The sequence below is a fragment of the Aspergillus heteromorphus genome (genome assembly GCF_003184545.1).
Source record: "Aspergillus heteromorphus CBS 117.55 chromosome Unknown BO70scaffold_2, whole genome shotgun sequence".
Taxonomy (NCBI): Eukaryota; Fungi; Ascomycota; class Eurotiomycetes; order Eurotiales; family Aspergillaceae; genus Aspergillus; species Aspergillus heteromorphus.
In genome coordinates, this window is record NW_020290407.1 from 619,399 (window position 1) to 642,391 (window position 22,993).

General features: G+C 52.3%; 10 protein-coding genes across 10 annotated transcripts; 4 read left to right on the forward strand and 6 right to left on the reverse strand.

The window, feature by feature from the left end:
* The first annotated feature begins 194 nt into the window (after positions 1-194).
* On the forward strand, positions 195-1,602 carry BO70DRAFT_384446 (SDR family NAD(P)-dependent oxidoreductase). The gene is made up of 3 exons (XM_025545660.1): positions 195-569; positions 639-1,094; positions 1,170-1,602. The coding sequence occupies exons 1-3, from the start codon at positions 506-508 to the stop codon at positions 1,463-1,465; spliced, it is 816 nt and encodes a 271-aa protein (XP_025403272.1). The 5' UTR covers positions 195-505; the 3' UTR covers positions 1,466-1,602.
* Positions 1,603-1,772: 170 nt separating this feature from the next.
* Positions 1,773-3,506, reverse strand: BO70DRAFT_384447 (putative amidase; the record flags this gene model as incomplete). Its single annotated transcript, XM_025545661.1, has 3 exons — positions 1,773-2,721; positions 2,781-3,403; positions 3,478-3,506. The coding sequence occupies 3 exons, from the start codon at positions 3,504-3,506 to the stop codon at positions 1,778-1,780; spliced, it is 1,596 nt and encodes a 531-aa protein (XP_025403273.1). The 3' UTR covers positions 1,773-1,777.
* Positions 3,507-4,170: 664 nt separating this feature from the next.
* On the forward strand, positions 4,171-5,758 carry BO70DRAFT_425772 (putative neutral amino acid permease; the record flags this gene model as incomplete). Its single annotated transcript, XM_025547713.1, has 3 exons — positions 4,171-4,363; positions 4,435-4,864; positions 4,957-5,758. 3 exons carry the CDS (start codon positions 4,171-4,173, stop codon positions 5,756-5,758), a joined length of 1,425 nt encoding a protein of 474 aa, XP_025403274.1.
* Positions 5,759-5,815: 57 nt separating this feature from the next.
* BO70DRAFT_79605 (uncharacterized protein) lies at positions 5,816-6,581 on the reverse strand. Its single transcript, XM_025548727.1, has one exon. It carries the CDS (start codon positions 6,341-6,343, stop codon positions 5,960-5,962), a length of 384 nt encoding a protein of 127 aa, XP_025403275.1. The 5' UTR covers positions 6,344-6,581; the 3' UTR covers positions 5,816-5,959.
* mpkC (mitogen-activated protein kinase mpkC) lies at positions 6,582-8,440 on the reverse strand (the record flags this gene model as incomplete). Its single annotated transcript, XM_025547250.1, has 9 exons — positions 6,582-6,993; positions 7,045-7,228; positions 7,299-7,377; positions 7,427-7,783; positions 7,831-7,930; positions 7,996-8,039; positions 8,091-8,220; positions 8,277-8,324; positions 8,355-8,440. 9 exons carry the CDS (start codon positions 8,438-8,440, stop codon positions 6,798-6,800), a joined length of 1,224 nt encoding a protein of 407 aa, XP_025403276.1. The 3' UTR covers positions 6,582-6,797.
* A 1,058-nt stretch (positions 8,441-9,498) lies between these two features.
* On the reverse strand, positions 9,499-13,014 carry BO70DRAFT_425775 (putative DEAD box helicase involved in nonsense mediated decay; the record flags this gene model as incomplete). Its single annotated transcript, XM_025547714.1, has 6 exons — positions 9,499-9,919; positions 9,973-10,066; positions 10,124-10,472; positions 10,674-12,135; positions 12,191-12,549; positions 12,616-13,014. The coding sequence occupies 6 exons, from the start codon at positions 13,012-13,014 to the stop codon at positions 9,499-9,501; spliced, it is 3,084 nt and encodes a 1,027-aa protein (XP_025403277.1).
* Positions 13,015-14,024: 1,010 nt separating this feature from the next.
* BO70DRAFT_358293 (WD40 repeat domain-containing protein) lies at positions 14,025-16,509 on the forward strand. The gene is made up of 4 exons (XM_025542257.1): positions 14,025-14,290; positions 14,353-16,012; positions 16,085-16,354; positions 16,412-16,509. Exons 1-3 carry the CDS (start codon positions 14,248-14,250, stop codon positions 16,305-16,307), a joined length of 1,926 nt encoding a protein of 641 aa, XP_025403278.1. The 5' UTR covers positions 14,025-14,247; the 3' UTR covers positions 16,308-16,354; positions 16,412-16,509.
* A 66-nt stretch (positions 16,510-16,575) lies between these two features.
* On the reverse strand, positions 16,576-18,120 carry BO70DRAFT_358295 (uncharacterized protein). The gene has a single exon (XM_025542258.1). The coding sequence runs from the start codon at positions 17,883-17,885 to the stop codon at positions 16,815-16,817; it is 1,071 nt and encodes a 356-aa protein (XP_025403279.1). The 5' UTR covers positions 17,886-18,120; the 3' UTR covers positions 16,576-16,814.
* Positions 18,121-18,356: 236 nt separating this feature from the next.
* Positions 18,357-19,257, forward strand: BO70DRAFT_328867 (PRP38 family protein; the record flags this gene model as incomplete). The annotated part of the gene is made up of 2 exons (XM_025540753.1): positions 18,357-18,781; positions 18,863-19,257. The coding sequence occupies exons 1-2, from the start codon at positions 18,439-18,441 to the stop codon at positions 19,255-19,257; spliced, it is 738 nt and encodes a 245-aa protein (XP_025403280.1). The 5' UTR covers positions 18,357-18,438.
* A 728-nt stretch (positions 19,258-19,985) lies between these two features.
* Positions 19,986-21,581, reverse strand: BO70DRAFT_283457 (heme-dependent oxidative N-demethylase family protein; the record flags this gene model as incomplete). The annotated part of the gene is made up of 3 exons (XM_025539092.1): positions 19,986-20,466; positions 20,531-20,996; positions 21,068-21,581. The coding sequence occupies 3 exons, from the start codon at positions 21,579-21,581 to the stop codon at positions 19,986-19,988; spliced, it is 1,461 nt and encodes a 486-aa protein (XP_025403281.1).
* Positions 21,582-22,993: the final 1,412 nt, after the last annotated feature.

Consider the following 22,993-nt stretch of genomic DNA (forward strand, 5'->3'; position numbering starts at 1 on the left):
TAGGCCTGGGGGTTCCACTCACGCGTGCGAACATGTCGCTCCAAATGCTCGGTTCTTCTGAAGGTGCGCCCACAATGGACGCAAACACGAGATTTTGCTCCAACGCTGGAGCGACGGGAGCTCCGAGCCGATTGCGACGACGGTTGTGACAGCATCAAGACATTTGGAGGGAAAGCGGAAGGCGAGGGTGTTGGGATGAGGTGACTGCTCCAATTGGAGACGCCAGGCAGGGCAGAGGGCTAGTTCGAAGGGTGTTGGAGGAAGGATGAGCGAAGCCTTCGCGAGGAAGCGGGCGACTCCAACTTTCCCGTCGTTGCCGAACCGACTTACTTTTTTGGTCGGCCCCAACGCCACTTTGGGAAATGGGTTGGCTTCCCCACTCGCCGATAAGGAGGGGTTGCGTCTCCAACCAGTGATCCCATCCCTGCTATAAAGCCCATCGGCGCGATGATAGACGCTCCACGTTCTCGACTCGTGGGCTTCCCTTTCGTCCGGACCGTTGAAAATGACGATGACGCAAAGATATACCTTCCCGGGAGTTGCCGTCATCACGGGGGCCGGTGGTACAGGTACGAAGCCCCCCCCCCTGCGAGAGGAAACCCGTAATAGATACCCTGGAATTGACAAAGACTATCTAGGGATCGGTGCAGCCGTCGCAAAAAGCTTCGCGTCGACAGGATGCGAACGAATTGCCATTACAGACCTCAATCTCAACTCTTTGGATCAGACCCGACAGGCCATTCTTGCCTCTCACCCCCAAGCCCGCCTGGTGATCAAGGCGGGCGACATATCCGACGAGAGCTTTGTCGAGTCCTTCATCGATGAGGTGGTAGCTTCCTTCGGAAGGGTGGATTACGCCGTGAACTGTGCCGGGATCCTGGGAGACGCACTGCGATCAACCGAAACGCCCACGGCGATCTTCGATCAGATCAACAATGTCAATTATCGGGGCTCGTGGCTCTGCTCCCGAGCGGAATTGGGACAGATGGTGAGGCAAGATCCGTTAGCGAGCCATGATCCGACGCGTGCACCCCAACGAGGAGCTATAGTCAACGTCGCGAGCCAGCTGGGGATCGTCGGGCGTCCCAGCGCGCGTAAGTCTCCAGTCCCCCATGACTTCTACTGATAACAACACCCTGTACATTGAAGCTGACTAGTCTCCATCTAAGCTGCGTACTGTGGCTCCAAAGCTGCTGTGATTGCAATGACCCGTTCCGATGCAATTGACTATTCGGAGGATGGCATTCGGGTGAACTGTGTTTGCCCGGGGGTCATCGAAACGCCAATGACGACATACAGTGAAGAGGTCCGGGAGCGTCTCAGACCCGCGGTTGAGATTGCTCCTATGAAAAGAATGGGGAAGCCGGAAGAGGTTGCCGATGCGGTGCTCTTCTTATGTTCGCCTTTGGCATCGTTTGTGCAGGGCCATGCGCTTGTGGTGGACGGAGGGTATGTTATAAACTAGTTAAAGAGCCCTGACACTGGACTGGCGAGAACTTATGAAACTACTAATTTCGGTGAGAGACTAAATTGTAAACCGGCTCATGTCCATCTCTCGCCTTGTACTTACATCAACGCTGAGAATGGAAGAGGTTGATAAGCAAATAAAAGGTTCAACAATCATATTGATTACCTAGTGTACACCGAAGGGACAAGTCCAAGGAGGGCCTATAGTAGATCATGTACTAGTAGTTTGAGGTTATGCATTTCTTCTATAGTAACATTGCGGGAATGATTTCTATCAGGAAAACAGATATATGATATACCATCTCCTTATTTAAGAATGATCAAGGCCATTCTTCCAATTGCAGTTCTTTTCCCATGCAAATCCAGCTCTAAGCACCTTAGATTCCTGCCACAGCCCTCCAACTATTTGCATACCCACGGGTAGCTTGACCGTGGAGTCATCTTTAGCCGGTGCGAATCCCACTGGGATTGACATGGCGGGGTGTCCAGTCACATTGAAAACAGCCGTGTTGATGGTCAGCCCCATGCTGGGCTTCAGCGATTCGACCGGAAGTCCCCGGGCACCATGTCTGGGAGCAACAACCGGCGTGGTAGGCATAACAACGACATCATACGTCTGGAAAACCTCCTCGTATTGGTCCCGCAGCTTCCGACCGATGTTGACTGTCTTCCCGTATAGGTCAGGGAATCGCGAAGTCAGATAGAGGCCGTTAATAATAACGTTTTTGGTGGACGGGAAGGCTCTCCGGAACCCCTCCTTCGTCCACGGAAGACGCCCGCGCTCCATCTCGGTCATATGAAGCCCTCGCCTACCATGGGCCTGTCCCAGCAGTGTCATGGATCCTGATACGCGCTGCTGAATGGTCCAGATCGCAGGACCGTGGTAGTGGTCTGGAATTGAGATTTCCTCGACTGTTGCACCAAGATCTGCGAACTTTTCAACCGCTGCCATGACTGTGCTTCTGACTTCTGGGTCTACAGCAGCATGGTCAAAGCCTTCTTTGAGGATGCCGACTTTGAAGCCGTCGAGTCGTCTCTGAGTTCCTGCTTGAACCGAGGTCGCAAAGGAGGTAGAACCGTGTCGGGGGCTTCCCAGGCACCTATCGTCTATCCCATCGTAGCCGGCAATCGCATCTAGGCATGACGCCACGTCGAGAACGTTTCGAGCAAGGGGCCCCGCGTGGTCATCAATGGCGTCCCCGCTGGCAATGCCACTAAAGGGAACCAGTCCATAGGTAGGCTTCAACCCAACACCTGAGAGTAAGAAGACTTAGCCAAGATCCGCAGGACGAGTCAAAAGCGATCTCACATACAGCCGCATAACGCTGAGGGGACCCGAATACTGCCACCTTGGTCCCCACCGATCGTAATATCCACGATACCAGCCGTAACCAAGGCTGCACCTCCTGAGGTGCTCCCACCGGCCGAGTAGCCCGCCGCAAAAGGATTCTCTACTATACCCTGCGCACTCGTGAAGGACGATGTTGAATGACAGTAGTTCTCACAGGTAGACGTGCCATGGATATCTGCACCGGCATCGAGAACGCGAGTAACAACAGTCGCGTCTGTGACTGGGGTCCAGGAGGGAATTATGTCACTTCCAAGGAGCTGTGGCACCCCCGCCACGGCTATGCAGTCCTTCACGCTGACCGTCTTTCCTGCCAGAAATTCACCTTCGGGGTTGCCTCTGATCAGGAATTTATGAGCCCATGACTGTCCCAGGACCTGTTCTTCTGGCGATGGACGGCGTATGCTTTGCCGAGGGTATCGATCCAAGTCGGGGACTGGCTGGTAGTCCGGAAGACTCGCAACGGTTTCGGCGCAATCGTGGACCGCCGCCAGGAGAGTATGGTAGTCTTCTTCGTCTTCTTGCTCAACGGAAAGTCCTAGGGGACTGAGAAGAGCGCTGGCATCTTCCCTCTTGACCGGATTGTCCCTGTGGTTGATTTGTAAGGTTGTAGTTCGGGGACCTGGGCGGAGTGAACACGGAAGGTGGCAGTCAGTACATACGGGGAGATGGAAGTAAACAGAACCGACATAACGACCAGGCAGCTTCGCAGGCAACAGGAATGTACAGACAGAAACCTCTGCGATCGTAAGAAGAGGAAAAAAAGAAGGCCCTCGGTGGCATAATCCCCTGATCCCCCACACGCCAAGCCTTATCGGCGTTGGAGTAGGCAAGAGAGCGACTCCAACTGCCAGGCAGTGATCGCTGCGGCCTCGGGCCAGCGTTAAGGGCGGGGGTGATTGGGTCGGGGCATATCGAGTATCCGCCAGTCCCCACCAGCCACTATACTTACAGTGTACAACCCTCTCCCTATCAGTATCACCTGGCAACCTGCACCTATAACCGCACAAGCTCCCCTGCCGCCCCTGGCTTATCGCAAAGCACTCTCCAGCTACTCCAAATACTATCAGTCTGCATGGCCGATAGTGCAGGATGCCGTCTACTCCAACTGATATACCCCAAATCGCCCTCCAACAGAGATAGATATCTTTCCGCGATCTTATCACCAACATCTTCCAACCTCATCAGACCTGTCACTTGGATTACTTGATGCAGATCTTATCACTTTGCATGTCTCTTACCCTTGCATACTGCTGCAGTCGATGATGTAGCCCTCATAAAAATGTGAGACTCTCCCACCGGCCGGGGAGGCAGTTCCCATCCTCCCACACCCACTACACTCCCCTACATCCACCATGTCGTCGTGTCCCAACGAGGCCAAAGACCTTAAGGTCTCCCCAGCCGAGGGACCAAGCGAAGATATCGGAATTGCAACCTCCACAGACCTCAAGTCAGGCGAAGATGTCCACGAAGTCTTCAAACAAGGAGAGGGGCAGGTGGACTTCCGCACCGTCAGCTGGATCCGGGCTTCAGCAATCTTCCTCAAGAGTACGCACAATACCCCCCGCCCCCGCCCCAATATCCAACCCACACAGAACCCTAACAAAACACCAACCCAGTGCTATTCGCAACCGGCATCCTCTCCATCCCCTCAGTCATGTACGACCTGGGAGCCTTCCCCGGTGCCATCAACCTAGTAGGCTGGTGCGCGTTGAACGCCTACGGCGCCATAGTTCTGGGCAACTTCCGCACTCTCCACCCCCAATGCCACTCCGTCGCCGACATGGCCCAGCTCACAGGCGGGCCCATCTTCCGCGAACTCGTCGGCTTCATGTTCATCGTGACCTACGTGATCACCGCCTCGTCCGGGATAATCGGCGTCTCGGCAGCCTTCAACGCCCTGTCGCTGCACGCCACATGCACCGTATGGTGGTCACTGACTTCTACCGTGGTCATCGCCGGATGCGCAAGCGTCCGCAAATTCTCCCACATTGGCTGGCTCACCTGGGTCGGGTTCTTCAGTATCTTGGCCGCGGTATTCATCGTCGTGTACGTCCCATCCCATCCCATCTCATCCCCCTTCCTCCCACCTCCCCTCACAACCAACCATCCCAAGCATCCCTAACCCACCCCATCCTCAGAATCGGCGTAACAACCCGCACCCGCCCCGCCATCGCCCCCCAAACCGGGCCCTACACACTAGGCTACCACGCGATCGGCCACCCAACCTTCGCAGCAGGGATCACCGCGAGCGCGACGATCTTCGTCTCCAGCGCAGCCACGTCCGCCTTCCTGCCCGTAATCTCCGAGATGCGCAAACCCACAGACTACCCGAAAGCCGTGTACCTCTGCCTCTCCTTCGTGACGGCCTCCTACCTCGCCTTCAGCCTAGTGATCTACCGCTGGTGCGGTCAATGGATCGCGTCCCCCGCGCTCGGCAGCGCCGGCCCAACCGTCAAACGCATCGCCTACGGCATCGCCCTCCCCGGGCTAATCGTCAGCGGGTCTCTCTACGTGCACGTCGCCGCGAAGTACCTCTTCGTGCGGATCCTGCGACACTCGCGACATCTGCAGGCGAACACGCCCGTCCACTGGGGTACCTGGCTAGCGTGCGTATTCGGGTTGGCGGCCGTGTCGTTTATCTTGGCGTGTGCGATTCCAATCTTCACGTACGTGTTGGCGTTGGTGGGGAGCTTGTGTTTTGCGCCCCTGGCGATCAGTTTCCCGGCTTGGTTGTGGGTGTATAGTCATGGGCATTATTGGGGGGCCGGGGTGGGTGTGATGAGGAGGCTGGTGTTTGGGTTGCATGTTTTGATGATTGGATTGGGGGTTTTCATGATGGTTGGGGGGACGTATGGAGTTCTTGTGCAGATTATGGAGGCGTATAGCAGTGGGGAGGTGGATGGGGTGTTTTCCTGTGCGGATAATAGTGGGTCGAATTAGATAGATAGATGTTTCTTGATTAATTGATTGCTTGGTGTTTATCGGATGGAGAATGAGTAGGTAAAAAGCATAATGTGTATTCGTTATTCATAAAAAATCATTTCAAGACATGAGAGGGAAATAAGCACCATATTGTGAAAGCAAAACGCAATAATAACCTTCTCAAAGGGCTCAGCACGCATCGATATGATAACGATAAAATCATAAAAGTTCAACACAGAACAGAAAACCGTTGAATCTGCACGTTCGTTCCATTTTGTCCCTGCGCAACTGGAGCCCGACAACCACTAGGGCCCCAGCCTCCACAACTCCAATAGTACTGTTGCATCCGATATCACCAGAAAGCCGCACCGAGCAAGTTGACCCATTGTTTATCTCGACGATATACCCCAGGGCCCCACCGTTGAGAATCGCATCGTGGCAGGGGAGTGTGCCGTTTCCAAAGAAGAATGTCGTTTCACCAGTGCATTTTGAGTTTTGGTAAAGGGATATCTGCCAGGCGGGGGTTGGGGTGGGTGACTGGTTAGGAAGGGCCCGGACGTGGGTCAGGAGGAGGGCGGTAACGACGGTGAAGGTGCTTTTCATTTTGTTCGGTCGTCTGTAGCAGATAGTGTAGGAGATATGTGGGAGTTCAATGGTTTGAGGGGAGGGAAGATGGGTGTTATATGTCTGGTCCTTTGTAAGCGAGTAGGTTCATGTGGCTGAACCCTATGTAGAACTGTTGAGAAGGATGGTAGGGGGGAGAGATAAAAATTATGAGAGGCTGGAAACTGTGTAAAAGCAGAAATGGGCCGTTGGGTCATGGGCGTGCATTACTAACTTGCGCTGTTTGGGTGACTCTTGTGGCTGGGCATAGGTAAGGGGCACATAGGAGAGTTCCCCACAATGCCAACGGACAGGTCCCCGAAGTCTCATTTGACAAAAGAACCGGCGGAAACATGTGATATGATGTCAGGCCCTTGGGGACTCTTGTGGGCGACGAAATGAAAATATCTCTCGAGCCTGCACCTCTCTGACAAATTCAAGTAACCTGTTGGGGTTAGATCTGCAGGTATTGGAGAATGTCCTGGTCAAGAGCTTCCATCGACTTGTTGAGCAATTCCTGTGTTTCTGGAGTATTCAGCAGATCACCACCTCCCATAATAGGCAGTTCAGCTTGCACAGCTGGATTGGCGGTATCAACGATAGGTTGTCCTACAGGTCCAATATCATGGAAATCCACAACCTCAGAGTAGCTAGTATTGTGGTCAGCCAATAAAAATGATGGCTGAGAGGGCAGAACGCACATCATGATTTTCCACTCGTCTGTAGGGTGCTCGGCTTCACTGAAGGACCAGTCGAACTTTTGGTCGGCTATCGGTTCATCGTTGGGGTCGTGATACATCGCCATATAAGGATGCATTAGAGCGTCTGCAGCGGAAATCCGTTTGTTGGGGTCAATTATGAGCATCTTCCCAAGGAGATCAATAGCTGCATGGGGTTCAGCCATTAGTAACATAAACCAACGTTTGTATTTCCTCTCCCGAAGAGACGTAGTTACCATCATCATCAACACCCGGAAACAGGGATTTCCAAACAACTGGCTCCCGTTTCCCCAATGACTGCACGAGCTGCAGGGTCTAGAAACTTGGTGAGAGTTGAGCTAAAAGCGGAGACTTATCACCTTACAGTCTTGGTGGAGATTCTCTCGACTACCTCGTCAGGAGGGTTTCCGAGAGCCTCTGTGATCAAAAAGAATTGATTAATATGATCTTTCCCTGGAAACAGAGGCTTTCCACGGAGCATCTCGGCGATGATGCAACCTGCACTCCAGATGTCCGCTTCCACTCCGTACTTTTGCCATGTCAGCATGATCTCCGGTGCTCTGTAGTATCTGGTAGACACATAGCCTGTCATCTGTGGCTCCTGAAGTCGGGCGAGGCCAAAGTCGCAGATTTTCAAATCGCAGTTTTCGTTGATCAAGATGTTACTCGGCTTGAGATCGCGGTGAATCACGCCTGCCGAGTGAATGTATTTCAAGCCTCGCTGTGGCTGTTAGAATTTTCGGATGGCGCATTACCCAGCAGGCTTACCAGAAGTTGATATGCAAAATACTGCACGAACTTGCCCTCGAGGGGTGTTGCAGTAAGAATACGATGCAGATCGGTCCCCAGAAGTTCCGTCACCAGATATCTAAGTCCCCGCATCAGTATCCGGGCATGGAGCTCATGACTATCGACAACCGCGATCCCACGTACATGTCCTCTGAAGGCGAGATAAAGATATCACTCAGACCAATGAGCTGCCCTATGTTAGAATCCGACGGGTCTCACGGAAGCATATGGGTACGGACATTCTCGTGGTGCAAGTGTTTGAGCAGCTTGACCTCTCGGTAGGTACGCTTCGCGATGGTGGAATTGGCGAACGGCTTCATCATCTTCTTGATAGCCACCGCTTGGCGAGTAATCGAGTCATGTGCGGAGCTGATGCGGTTAGCCTGCTTGATCATGTTAGCATGAACGGAGGGGGGGGGCGGTACCAAACTAGCCCAAAGGCTCCGAGGCCGACAGGCTGGAGGTCCGCATATCTAGCTTAGAACTTTAGCTGCGGGTTCGACGTCAAGAGTGGATGCGGAACCACGACTTGCCGGCTGGTGGTTTCGAACGTGGTCCCGAGGATCTGAGCGCGAGAGAAATATGCCATCCTGTTGGCTGATCGAGGGGGGAGGGGGATGAGCGGAGAAGGGAAGGATGGGGTCGGAGGTGCCGAGGAAAGAGAATAATATATCTTTAGTAATGGGGTATGACAGCTAAACAAAGGGAGGGAAGCTGCATAATGAACGGCCACTAGTGTTAAGGGACCTCCGCGCAGTCCCGACTGCGAGTGGACAGAGGACAGAGGACAGAGGACAGGACAGAGGATAGGACAGAGGACAGGAAAGAGGACCGAGGACCGAGAGAAAGGAGAGGGACAAAATCGACTGCCTCTCTAGGCCGCCCTAGTACCTTCTAGGACCGTCTCAGGCCTTGACAGCAGGAGGTACTTCTGAGGTACCTGGGCCCGCAGGCCCCCAGACAGGGAAGGGAGGTACCTGGCGGGAGACCCCCAGCCGCGATTGGCGGGATGCCGGACCAGCCAGCAGCAGCAGCGGAGTGAATACCGGCGAGGTAACCGCTTCAGGCATCGTCCTTCACTGTGAGACTCATGGGCGGGTCCACGTTCCGGTGCCCTCCGAGTTTATACTCACCTCCGGGAGCGTTTCGTTCCCAGGAAGTCCATTCGTCGCCCTTCGCTTTTCACCTCTCACAGCACCATGCACAGGGCGACTTTGCGAACAAGGTTGCACGGGTGACCCCCGCCAGGTCACGTGTGCCCTCCCATACCCATAGATACTTAGCGCACAACCTGTGGACCCGGCCAGACTCACCGGAGTCGACGAGACAAAACGGGACGGGAGGAGCAAAGAAGTGTCGAGAAGCTCGAAGAATTGCTATCTACCCTTAGAACTGGGAATGCGGGGGCGCGGCCTTGGTGCGAGCGCCTCCTTGGAATCTCCGGACCAATCACCTTTCAACCCGACTTTTGACATCATCGCCATGTTCTGTTCTTTCAATTTGATATTACCTGCTGCCCTAACTAGATCGGGCGCCAGACTAAGAAATATTCCACCCGGAAAGAAAAAAAAAAAAAAAGAGAAAGAAAAAGCAAAAAGAAAAACAGTCTCCCGGTTTTCCGCATCCTAAGTAGCCATCATTCCGCCATCAGTCGTCCAGAAGATTCCCCTGCGGCACAGAAGCCCGGGTGGAGGTCGCCGCCTTCTCTCGACCCTCGGGCCGTTCCGGTCTTCCATTGGGTTGATAATCGAGCAGAAGATCATCAATCATACCGGGTCCTGCTGGCAGGGCTTGCGTTGCATCTATGGCTTGGGCTTTTCTCAGCATGAAAGCGTCATGCTCTTGAGCGCCTCCACTTGCAAATTCCTGGTACTGCTTGACCGCTTCCGTATAGGGATCTGGCCTTTCCAACATGGTACCTATCACCAATCCCTCATTTTCGAGACGTTGGCCCAGATCACACTTGCATGAACAGGTATGGCTTGTGGCGCAAGGTGTCTCGCAGATGTGATTGCAAGCCATCCGACGCCCACAAGTGTTATCGCATCGCACCTGGTCATGGGAAAACCTACTTTGCTATTAGTCTTTTCATCCGAGTCTCTCGGTTATTATCTGGCATACCTGTGGCAGAGAATGGGACAGGGATGACCACAATCTAATGCTTCATCGCAGGGCAGATCACATCCTCCATTGATTTTTTCCCAGTCGGGGGGACCTTGACTTCTCATTAGCATACTTATCTTTACAAGTATCTCAATGAAATACTGCAAACCTTTGATCGGAGTCCACCTCTTGTGCTTTGCACATGTCACTGGAATCACGTCTCTCAGGCGCCGCGGTTTGCTACTCTCCAGTGTCGTCAAAACTTTCTGCCAGAGCAGATTGCCATTGACAAGTGCCGTGGCGTTTCCAAACATGTAAAACCCGCGCCTTGCTCGCGATAGTGCCACGCAGACTCTGTTCTCGATGGAAAGGAAGCCAATATGTCCCCCTCCGCTTCGTACAAGTGAAAGGATGACGATCTCGTTCTCCTCTCCCTGATACGAGTCCACGGTAACAACCTTTACATAATTCCCTTGAATATATGGCTGTTGTTTCAAAGCCGACAAGATTCTCTTCCTCTGCCCATTGTAGAATGTTAGTATCGTTATGTCCTGGACGGGGTTGCCACTTTGCACCAAGTAAACAAAAAATCTTGCAATCATCTCCGCTTCTGTCTCGTTAAACTTAGATGCCAGACTGTCTCTGCTCTCTGGCCAGTGATGATGGAAGAAATAAGAACAAAGATTCCCCATGCCCGCCACCTTAGGACGGTTACAAACCGACTGGTGATCCTGTAATGTGCCGTATATCGGCTCTAGCAGCTGGCGGATCTCCGGTGCCATCCGTCTCTGTCTCTTTAGCGTTACAAAACGAATTCCATTTTTGACAAGTCGTTCAAACATCGATACGCCCAGGTTGAAGGGTGCGCTTTCAAGTTCCTGGACCGTGCAATGTCCTTTGAGTTGTTGGTGATCCCCCACGAGTATCATATGCTGAAGGGAATTGAAACATGCAGCAGTCAATGGTGCCTCAATCGCCTCGGCTGCCTCTTCGATGAGGACGATTCGCGGCTGGAGGCTCGATATAAGACCTCTGTATTTGCTAAGCCCTGTAGCAGTCATACCAATCACCTTCGCGTTTCCGAGGATATGGTAGTCTCTCTCCCATTTGCCTATTTGTAGGCTCTCACAGTTCTTGAAGTAGCAAGCCATCAAGCTCCGTAACTTTCCCATAATCTTCAGCTTCAATTGCTTCCGAAGAACATCGTAAACAGACCCGCGGGCTTCCCTTTTGATCTTCCATAAATCTGTGTGTTTGAGATATTCTAAGGCCGACGTCTCGGAATAGGAGGCACTACGACCACAAAAGCCGTCTCGAATACCGACAAACTGCCCTTTAAGAATTTCATAGTCGTCTTCTTCGATACCTTGTTCAGCCTCCAATTCCTTGAGCTGTTCGTACTCCAGGTCAATATCGTCCTCTGCAAACCCAAAATTCTCTGCCGCGTATCCCACTTCGAAAGGGATCAGTTCTTCCCCCAACCAGGCTACTAAGGGGTCGGTATCCTCTGCATCGGATGCGCGAACCCAGCCTTTGGCCCCCTTTATGAGAGAGTCGTATTGGGTCTCCGTCATCAAGCCATACTTGACGAAAAGAAATGCTGGCAGAGGTACGTCGGCGTTGTCTGCACTGAAAGGCTGCAGAAGTTCGAAGATTCCTCGCGACAAGTTCTTGTAATCTTTTCGAGCACTACCTAGCACGCTCCCATGAACAGGGACCGTGGATCCACTCTGCCTGACAGAATAGAGAGTGCGCCTCTTAATTTCAGGATCGCTGCTTCTTGAACCCAATCTGATATAGCTCCTCTCAAAGGTGGAGACAAGTCTCAGAATCTGGTCTAAAGCATGGTTTGTCTGGGATGCAATGATTATAGGAGGATCGCCAGGTTTCATATTGGAGAGCAAGATTTTCAAGGCAAGAACGGACACGTATGTCTTACCAGTTCCCGGAGGACCTTGAATAACAGAGAGCTGTTTGGTGAGCATTTCTCGAAGGGCATCCCATTGAGTGTGGTCCAGGTCTGCAGTTGGTAAATGAGGCCAGTCCTCAAGAATATTGACTTTGCCTTCTTGGCTGGTTCCATCAATCGCTGACTGTATATCGACAATAGGATGCTCTTTCACATAGTCCGGAGCCTGAACGTTTGGGTTGAGCAGGCAAATGTGCTCAGAAAGTGGAAACCTACAGGAGCAATTAGAATTTCACTTCCAAGGAACATCTTAAAGTATTTACTCACTGCTCCTGGCTCATTTTTTGTAGAGCTGTCATTGTGTGTCTTGCAGATTCATAATAGCCATCTTTCGCCTCCACCATGATCCATTCCTTCTGGGGGTCAAAATCAACGTCTTCGGGTCTGGTAAAGAAGATATCAATCTCCGATGGATACTGGGTAACAGTCTCCAGTGGCCTGGCTGCAACAATAGCAATGACGCATTTACTCTTGAACACATCATCGGCCGGACTGAGCGCAACCACGGAGCCGCTTATCAAACGCTTCGAGTATTCCCACGCGATACTTTTCCCCGCTCGACTGGTAGAGAACTGGATCCGGAATCCGAGGCCTCTCTGTGCAAAGGTGATTCCAGTAATGTAGACCTAAGGATAGTGAAGTGGTCAGAGAGTTGGCCTGAGAGAAAGCTTCTTGTTGGAAAGACAAGTTACCTTATCATAGATGGAAGCTACGTTGTTGTCCATCATCTGGGGGTCTTCTCTGACGTATGCCACAGCGTCTCGTAGAGGAGCTATAGAGTCCTCTCTTAAAAGTTCATAGTGAGCCTTCAAGTACGCTTCTTTCGATTCCCAAGGCCCAACAATCTGGTTCGGTCTCAAGTCGACATACTTCTCATCGTCATCAGCATCATCAAAGTCATAAGCGCCCATGATCTCTGCTGGAGGTGGAACCTCCGGCTTTAGAAGCCATCTCTCCGAGCCTTCAGGATAGTTTCGAACTAAATACGCCTTTATATCTTTATTGACGAGGACAGGCTTCTCCAGGTGGACCGCGCTCAGCCGTGAAAGTAACTCAGGATGGATGAAATCAGTTGTGCCTTCTCGATTCATATTGGCAAAAGATGATTATTTAAGAAAGTTCATCAAGATAAGTGAGTGAGTGGGGCGACATGAGCTTCAACCACGCCAATTATTGCAGGATGAAGGGGAAAGAAAGGTGGTAAACCGATTATGATGTTGAGAGTCTTAGGAGGATGGTTTTATGAGGAAAGAGGAAAGGAAGTTGGAGAGAAAGTTGAAAAGGGAAGGAAAGGAAAGGAAAAGTGAGGGCTCATTGACGGTTTGAAAAAGAGGGTGTGTCATTCACTGTAGGTCCCTCCTGCCATATTGGGAGTCACATACAATGGGCAGACAGGCAGGTCAATACCTGCTGTATCCTGTCTGGTAATAATACTTGATATTTTCCAGCCTTAGGCTCGATCGAAGCACTGCTGGCAGGTATAAAGTTCAAGACAGTAGGCAGTGGCATATTTTCTTCTTCTTCCTCCAATAATGGGTTGCTATACCACTGCCCGGCGTTGCTACAAACAAACGAGTCGATAGTTAAACTCTGTGCGACACTCATAGCCTAGGTAATTTCCACCCGGGTTATGCAGTGACACTCCTGGAATTGTGATGCTAAGAAACTATTCTTAGACCTTTCTCAAGGGTTGTGGATCATACATAAGCAAGAGACCGCAAGAAGTTGAGGGAGGAAGATTTTGGGGGCAGGAGGGACATTGATTGCTCCTCTGCCAGAATTCTGGTGAGCATAATTCGCGATGTTCTTCAAGAATTTGTTCCTCGAAGACGAAACCCAGACTAAGTCCTGTTACAGCACAGCATATTAGCTCCGGCTATCCGAGGCCACCTCCATTGACTGCCATGCCATTCCCTTGAGTTGAGTCCATGATGTTGTTTCTTCAGTGACTTCTCGACAGTGACGGAAGATGCGGAGCTGCGCTAACCTTTTGGAGACATTGTCTGCCTCAGGCAAAGGCGGGCGCGGAACGTGATCGAATCGGGGAAAGGAAAGAGCCATGGCGGGCATACGACCAAGATTACAACTTCCCCCAAAGTCTGGGAGCAATTCCCTGCCTACTGTCCTTCCTCCCTATAGCTTACGAGACTGCGCTCCCTTTCAAAGCAGCTGTGCGAGAGCCCAAGTCATGCGCCCTCCAACCTCGAGCTTGCCAATCATTCCTTAAGACTGACGCGCTTCTCAATCGCCGATACCCTCCCTTCCTCCTGCGACAACGGGCCGGGTATCTGGGTGGTAAATATCTCAACCTTTCAACCGGAACAATGGCTTCTATCGGAGAAGATGACGATGATCGCGATCTTGCAGGTGGGCTCCGTTGTCCATCCCCCGATGACCGCGAAGATACTAAATGATTGCCATTGCGATAGGCTCTCAAGACGGAAGCTCAGACAATGAAATGGACGATGCGCTTAGGGATGCAGATGATGGCGGTAACGACAACGAACCCGATGTCGACGCTGATGCCGATCAGGATGCTGAGAGTCAGTCCAATGTCAGCCACGCATCCGAAAGCGCCGGAGTCGCAGCTCAACCGAATCCTGATGTCGAAATGACCTCTTCAACCGTTGCAAACGCCGTATCCGATCCGTTGTCTGCATTCCATCCCAGCGTTCGCTCGGAGTGTCTAACAGCCTCAACGTTCGACATTGTCCCCACCACGGCCGCCCCTCACAGCACCTCGATCAATGCAGTAACGGCAACCGCGGATATGAGATGGGTCTTCAGTGGTGGTTCAGATGGATATGTCCGGAAGTTCAATTGGGTGGATTCGATCAACAGCAAGTTGATGCTCACTGTGGCACAAAGGCATCCCTTTGTGGATAGTGTTATCAAGGCGGGTGTGCTGATGACATACTGGGAGAACATGGACGGCAACGCGATATCACCGGTGTATTCTCTAGCCAGTCATAGCGAGGGACTGTGGCTGCTATCCGGACTGGAATCTGGCAGCATACGATTGCAGTCGGTTCGTCACGATGAAGGCAAAGAGATTGCTCTTCTACAACAGCACACTTCTGCGGTCTCGGTGTTGAACTTGACTTCGGACGAAAACTCCCTGCTTTCTGGAAGCTGGGATAAACGAGTGTTCGATTGGGATTTAAATACAGGGCAGACCAGACGCGCATTTGGCGGTAGTGCTGGGCAAATATCTGCAATCGAGATACGCCCGGAGTCCAGTCTGCCGGTTCCCCAAGATACCGCTGAGTTCCAGCAGCCAAATGGCACCTATTCATCCAATTACCAGTCGACTGGCAACGATAGTTTTAATTTCATGGATACTACGCATGATGGAGAAAACGGCACTGGATCCAATCCACAGGCTGGGTCGCCGGCGGATTCGCTCTTCGGTGGCGCCGACTCATTGTTTGGCGACGAGAATGGGAACGGCGGCGAAGATGCGGGCGCTTCGGGTAATGCGTTCGGCATTGACGATGACGACGAGTTTGGCAAAGCGCTCACAAACGGAGTCCTGCCGGATGCTGACGCCCCTGGCGAGCCTGAGCCTGAGCCAAGCCAAAACGGGGTTTCAGAGGCTCCTGCTCCAGGGGATCCTGGAGTCACGACAGCCCCAGAAACCAATGCAAACACGGCTCAGCATTTAAGTTCTACCGAGGTGGAAATGGCTAACGGCACTTCTCAGCCGATGGTAAATGGACTGCCGCATGCTGAAGAATTGGAACATTCAGCTCGGGCTCAGGATAGTGCCCTTCCAACGCAGTCCGAATCCGCATCCACAACAGATAATATTTTCCTTGCGGCCTCTATTGACGGTACGATTCGAGTTTGGGATAGAAGGCAACAGGAGGCCGTTGCACGCATTACCTCTCAAAACTCCCCTCCGTGGTGCATGAATGCCTGCTGGTCTCCGGACGGCAACTACATCTATGCAGGACGCCGCAACGGTACTGTGGAGGAGTATAGTCTTCACAAGGGCCTTCGAAACCCAGACCGGACGTTCAAATTCCCACAAGGAAGTGGACCAGTTACGGCACTTAAGGCGATGCCCAATGGCCGACATATTGTTTGGTACGGGCTTGCTATCTCCTTTTGCTCTGTTTTATTTGACCTATGAAATCAAGCTAACTAGTCGATTCTCAGCGCATCTCATGACATCCTTCGACTGTATGACCTCAAGCACGAGCAAGTTACTCGTCACTCAACGGTGCCTTTCCTAATCATCCCGGGACATCGGACCGGCACTGTATCTCAACTATATATTGACCAGGCGTGTCGTTACATGGTCTCCACAAGCGGTAACAGGGGCTGGGAAGGTAACACCACCGAAGTGCTGTTGGGGTACGAAATCGGTGTTCATCGGTGATCCTCCTGTCTGGTACCCTCCTGTGTGTCTGGTGTCTTGCATTTGAGGTGTGTTGGTTTCGTTTGCTTATAGACTCTTGATTGATTCATTAACAACAGAATTAGTATTTTTAATGATAGAGTGATGGTGTCATGTCGCGACATGATTGACGACTGGATGACCTGAACCTTTGCCCTTCCTGAGGCACTACACGAATCATATATATGAAACCATGTACTAATACCAATGGAGGTGTTTTGGAGATTCGTTCCTCGGCTCGAAGCGGTACAATACATATTTCATTTACACCATGGCTTCATATCTTCATACATCATAAATACACAAACAGATATTATCAAGGTCGTCATCATCATCACCACCATTCCATGTACCCCCGACTCCTGTCAGGACCCGCAATGACACCAGCCAGCCCTCGTGGGTCATCAAGGTTATCATGCAAACGCCCAATAAACAAGCCGACCAAACGCCCCATATCAGATACAAGAAAAGGAAAGGACTTTACAAATCCTATCTGTCGTGCATCGCATCATCCAAATCAAGACCCTCGCATACCTCATTTTGTCCGACTCGCCAGGGCCCGAAGAGTGGGTTCTGGGCCCATTGGACATGGCCATCCTCATCCTGTTCAAAGTATACATATCCCGGCTGTTCATCTGGAGAAAACTCCTCTGCCTCCTGCGAAAGCACGCCTCCGGGCCCTGTGACTAAGCTTCCAAATCCCGGAAGAGCCGTGTTCGGAATATGGCCACGAGCCTCGATATGGCCATTCTCCACGCTGTTAACCGTGATCAGATACACGGGAGGGAGGACCGCGTCCCTCTCTGGTCGCAGAGGCATTGGAATCCAGGCCTCATTGTTGAACGAATCGGGCCGGTTCTTGTCGTGCCTCAATGGCAACGGACGAGAATAAAGCATGGCATCCAGCTTCCCCGTGTCGAGCAGCAGCCCGGGCGTCTGGACATACAGGACACTGTCATACTGCATGAATTGGATCTGTCCCAGTCGCAGCAGCTTTGTATCCGTGGGCGCATAGCCCTCCGCTGTAGCCAGGGTCATGTCGATGGGGAGCAGCCAGATGCCGTACTCGAGACTCGCCGCTCGCAGGAGCGAAAGGGCGGTGGACACCGGCTCAGTGAGCTCCTTGGTCGGCATCAAGTCCCATTCCCGCGGGTACATGAATAAGCGGTCCTGGACGGCCGTGCCATTGGCTGCCAGCTGCTTAAAGAAAAGGATGGCGGAGCATATATTGGAGGGATCGGGAGTGGAGAGCAGCTGGAGGTATGCGAAGTTGCCTGGCGTTGGCTGTGGGGATTGAGAATGGGTAGTATCCCTCTTCTGTTGCTTATCGGTCGCGTCATTGGACAGAAGAAGCTCCTGCTCAGCACCGTGGAATGACGGTCCAGGCATTCCATGCCCTACCACGGGGTCCGGGGGTGGAGGCGGTCGGATGGCATGCTGGATGCTTCGGACGGATTGCTGCTGCAGCACGTACCCCGATAGGAAGAGCAGAAACGTGAAGGTACAAATAACACCCGTGGATATGATCACCGACACCGTCGAGGAAGTAAGAAGCACCATACTCCTTTCCGTACTTTGCACCGGTTCCCTTAGACCGCGTATGCCTATAGCCGTCGTACGTAGCCTGGTGGAGACAGGATCGCAGGCAGCACTGTTTAGTCCTGCACTAAGTGTATGTATGTATGTATGTATTGTATGTAATCACGATCAGACCTCGACAGGAAGAGTTGTATGGCAGCGACAACAACAAAGCGAAAAAAACGCATCAGTGTAAAGCTGATAGATAGATGACAACCATCACGATGGAAAGGCACCGAGACGAGACGAGACCCCCCGGGTCTCTCTCCTTCTACACAAACAAGGCCCGATGTCTCAGGCTGCCACACGCCACAGTCGATCGCGCGGCCCGTTGGCGGCGCGACTATCGATAAGCAGCCCTTCCAAGTAAAGTAAGGATCTTGGTTCTTGGCACCCATCCATCGCCCGCCAAGAGTTCCAGACCTGCAAATCCATCCCATCCATCTATGCCATCATAATCACCCACCACTCTACCCAACCACCTCACCTCACCTCACCTCACCTCACCTCACCTCCTCTCCCCTCCCACCCAACCATGACGAGCACCTCCCACCGCGCCGACGCGAGCACCTTCCTCGACAACCGGGGATACACCGGCCCGCTGGTCCGCGGCGTGAACCCGCTCACGCTCTTCGAAAAGCCGGTGCGCGACCGCATCACCGACTCCTACTACTGGAAAGAGCAATGTTTCGGGCTGAACGCCGCGACACTGTGCGATCGGGCGGTGGAATTGACCTCCATCGGGGGCGTGTACGGGGTGGCTGAGAAACCGTCGCCGTTTCTGTGTCTCGCGTTCAAGTTGCTGCAGCTTAGTCCGGACCGGGATGTTATTTTGGAGTATTTGAATTTTACAGACGACGAGGATGAGGACGAGGATGGTCACAATAGGAATGGCAATGAGGAGGAAGGGGAGACGCCCACACATACACATACACATACACACACCGATGACAACGAAGAGCGAGACCCCAACGCCAACGTGGTCAAAACGCGCGGCTCCTTCAAATACCTGCGGGCGCTGGCGGCGTTCTACGTGCGACTGACCTTCGAGCCGGCGGAGGTGTACAAGACGCTGGAGCCGCTGTTGCTGGATTACCGGAAGCTGAAGAGGCGGATGCGGGAGTCGTTTACGCTCACGTACGTGGATCAGTTTGTCGATGAGCTGTTGACGAAGGAGAGAGTGTGCGGGACGAGTTTGTGGAAGTTGCCGGCAAGGCAGTTGCTGGAGGATCTGGATTTGTTGGAGGTGAGGGAGAGTCCCTTGCAGGAGGAGCTGGAGGAGATGGAGAGGAGTGATGAGGATGGTGGGGAGGGGGGATATGAGGAAGGGGAGAGAGGGGATGGGGAGGATTGAAGAGGAGTTTGAGATGGTGTTGATTTGATGGCTTTTGGTTGGTCTCTCTCTCTTTCTCTCTTCCTCCGGGTTGGGGGTGAGGGTGAAAGTGAGGCAGTGGGAAAGGAAGAGGAAACGGATCAGATGCTGGCTGGCTGGCTGGCTGGCTGGTTAGCTCAAGCTCCTTCGAGCTAACGAGCCAGCTAGCCAGCTACTATATCCTACGGGACAGGGATCGTTCATTGCTTACTCCAAGCGGGATGGATCGGGATACATCCCTGAATCTCGCGCTGGCTGGGGCGCGTCCGTGAGAAACAGGCACCGCACGCGTTTTAAGGGTCTGATGAACTGGACAGGACAGGGCCACATGGCTGACATGAGCTTATCCTGCCTCTCTCTCTCTCTCTCTCTCTCTCTCTCTCTCTCTCTCTCTCTCTCTCGAGCTGGAGTTTGCGATGACGAAATTCAGTGGGAGACGAAAACGTCGTTTACCCTGCGGATTCGCGGCTATGGAGATACATACACACTGTTGATCGGTACGCAATGGCGACGGCATATAACTGGAAATACGGTTCGCATGTACTTTGAGATACCCTGGGAGCATGATATAGATAGACACCAATGTGTGGTCTAGTGGAATCAAAAGGAATTGAAGAAAGGAAAGAAACGAAACGAAATCAAATTAGCCTCCCAACATATGTGCAAGTCTCATCCATCATCATGTGCAATCTAAGTACGGGAAAGACCAATTAGTACCCCTGTTGGCGATGCCACTTCTCCTGCCAGCCACTGTACCAAGGACTGTCATCCAAGGTTGACACCTCCCAACCCTTAGGGACTAGCCCTTTATCCTCCTGCTCTTGCGCCCATTTCTCGAGGTTCGGAACCACGACGTGTTCCACGTGCCATGTGCCCTTGTAATCCATGAGATTCTTTTTGCCTTCCTTCAGGACCTTGGCCGCCAATGCAGGCACCCCGGGTTCGTCGCGAAACTCTGTCACGGGCGTGAAGAGGGCCTTGAAGTTGAACACAACAGCCGCGGAGAAGGGGAGACGTCGGAGAGTTTGCCAATCGACGCGCAGGTTGCAATCTTCCAGTCGGAGAGCAGGGTCCTGGGACAGTCGAAGAGTCTCATGAGGGTCCCCTTGGGGCATGTATAGAGGCTGGCCCACTTCCATGCCCCAGGACCCTCGCTGGATGGGCTTGTCCACCGGCATCTTGGTGAAGAATCTAGACAGAGAATTTGAATATGAATATAGGTGAACGAAAAATGGGCGCGTTGTTGGAAACTTACCGATCCATAGAGAATTGCATCTTCTCCTTATAGTCGGGGATTGTTTCATGGATCTGATGTAATTGAAGGCCAATCTTGGTCCCGACGTTCCATCCTAGGGACGAACAGATGACACCAGCGCGTAGGAAGTAATACCCAGTCTTCTCATCTCGCAGCATGATCCCAAAGTCTTCAGGCACGTTGTCGATCAGAATTTCCAGCGGATGCTTGGACTTGACATCCTGCTTCGTGCCCAGGATCTTGTTGTGTAGAATTCGCTTGTCTTCCAGGAAGAAGTACTGCGGATACCGGGCACAGATGAACTGTAGCACCATTTCCATAAGCTCCTTGCAGGCCAATTCTGAGCCAGGTAGATACCCAAGCACTGCGCTGCCATGCTTGGCGTACAATTCCCTACGCTGTGCGACTCTTTCCCGGTAGGTATTCTCGAGCTCGATCCACCAATCGGTTTCCAGTTTCGTCAGGGCTGTGTGATTAGTGAGACGGATATTCGTATTGATAACGGTTACGAAAGGGCATAAGGGGCAGAGAACATACACATTGTCTGGTGGTACGACCATCTAAATGGGCGATACGGTCGAGGCAGGGCCTTATCGATGTCAAACTCATGGTATGGCTGGGGTAAGGGCACGCCGCTGAGCTCTGCATAGTCTGGAAAATCCCCCAAGGCTCTGACTTCTGCTGCAGAGAACCCGGTTGGTGTATACTTCTCGTCCGTACATTCTCTATAGTCTGCTGTCATGGGCAGCATGTGTTGTCCGACCTCCTTCTCACTAACCTCCTTGTATGAAAGCACATCCGGGAACGAAGCAAGAGTATGGCGACGTTGTGGTGGAAGGATATCCACATAAGGAGGTGGGGAAGAAGCAGTGGACGGCTTCTCCGCCGAAGACGCCGACCATGACTGCAACCTGCCATTTGAGATTTTGACCTTGTGGTCGCAAAAGCGGCTCATAAAAGAGCTTCCTCGCACAGCAAGGTAGAGTCCTGTGAGCGCGACCAGGAACAGGCCAGCCAGCAATAGGCTGGCCTGATTATTCAGTGCATCCATCATGAATTGTAGCACATTGAAGGGCTGACAGGATGAGAAGGAGTCCTCCTAAATTGTATCAGGGGGTCGAATAAAGCAGCAGGTTAAAGATTAAGTGGATGGTAAGTAAATTGGTATCATAGCCATCGCGGGGAGAGGGCATTGCATTAATAGATCAGAAAGCAACCAAGGGCCTTAGCCACCTACGGCAATGGAAGGCCATTTTGGGACGCAACAGCACGACAGTAGTAGGGAGCAGGTCGGATTTTCCGACCTGCCCGCCTGCTGGATCGAACGTCTTTCTTCTGAGAGGTAGCAGAGCTTCGACTGCTTTTACTCTGTTTGGTGCGGAGACGCAGATAAAAAGATAAGGCCGGCATGAAGGAGATATGGTCTGGCCTGGCAGCGATGATTACCGACTCAGGCTCAGGGCAGACGCAGGGTTGATTCGCCAGCCCAGTTACGTTCAAGACCTGCCTGGACAGCGCAGTGTCTCACCGATGCGATTGTCTTGTGCGACGGTTCTTTGGAGGCTACTGGGTCGATGACGTTCAAGAAGACGGGGAACATCCGCCGTGATGTAACCTCTGCTATACCAACTCAAGTGTACTCGCAGGCCAGATCGTTATACAAGAACGAAGAACTGCCCGCGACGCTTTGTTCTGCATGCAGGCAAGCAGGTGAGGCAGAAAGGAGTGCTGGACCGACCTGACCGAAGGGGAAAGGGGAAGGTGACCGACCGCATTGCCCAGAAGGGCAAAACTATCCCGCCGAGGGGAGGTCATGTGCCACCGGCTCGAGTCTTGGGAATTGACAACTATCAGTCAGTTTGTATAATTACTCTCTCACATCCAATATCTGCCAGCGACCAGACATCAGCTTATCGGCATACGCCTGCTCTGGCAATTCCAACTAACTACCCATATACCCAGCCAGTCAGCCGGACAATACATGCTAACAATGTAAAAGAAAGGTCCACCGCACTTCCTGTACAATATTTCTCCATTCCCCAAAGATACGGAGTACATCTCGAAGCAATGGTGACCCGCCCAAGAAGCCCTCAAGACCCCCCTACCCTACCTTAACATCCTTCGTATCTCCAGCAGTTTCCCTACGCACATCCACTCGCTACAGGGGTCATCCAAAAAAGCAAGACACCACCTATTGCAGAGAATAGACAAAATAAACAAGACAGACTGCATATCCTGCAAGACGATCACCAATCAATCAACTCTCTTCCTAACAAAAAATAAACCCTTAATTGAACTGGCATACCAAGTCCATCAGCACCAAAACATACAAGCCCATCTCAAAGTAACCACCACGGCATCTATCCGCCCACAAACCTACATAAGTACTCCGTAGCAGAATTTCAACCCAACCCAACCAACCCATTATGCACACATGCACACACACACACACACACACACACA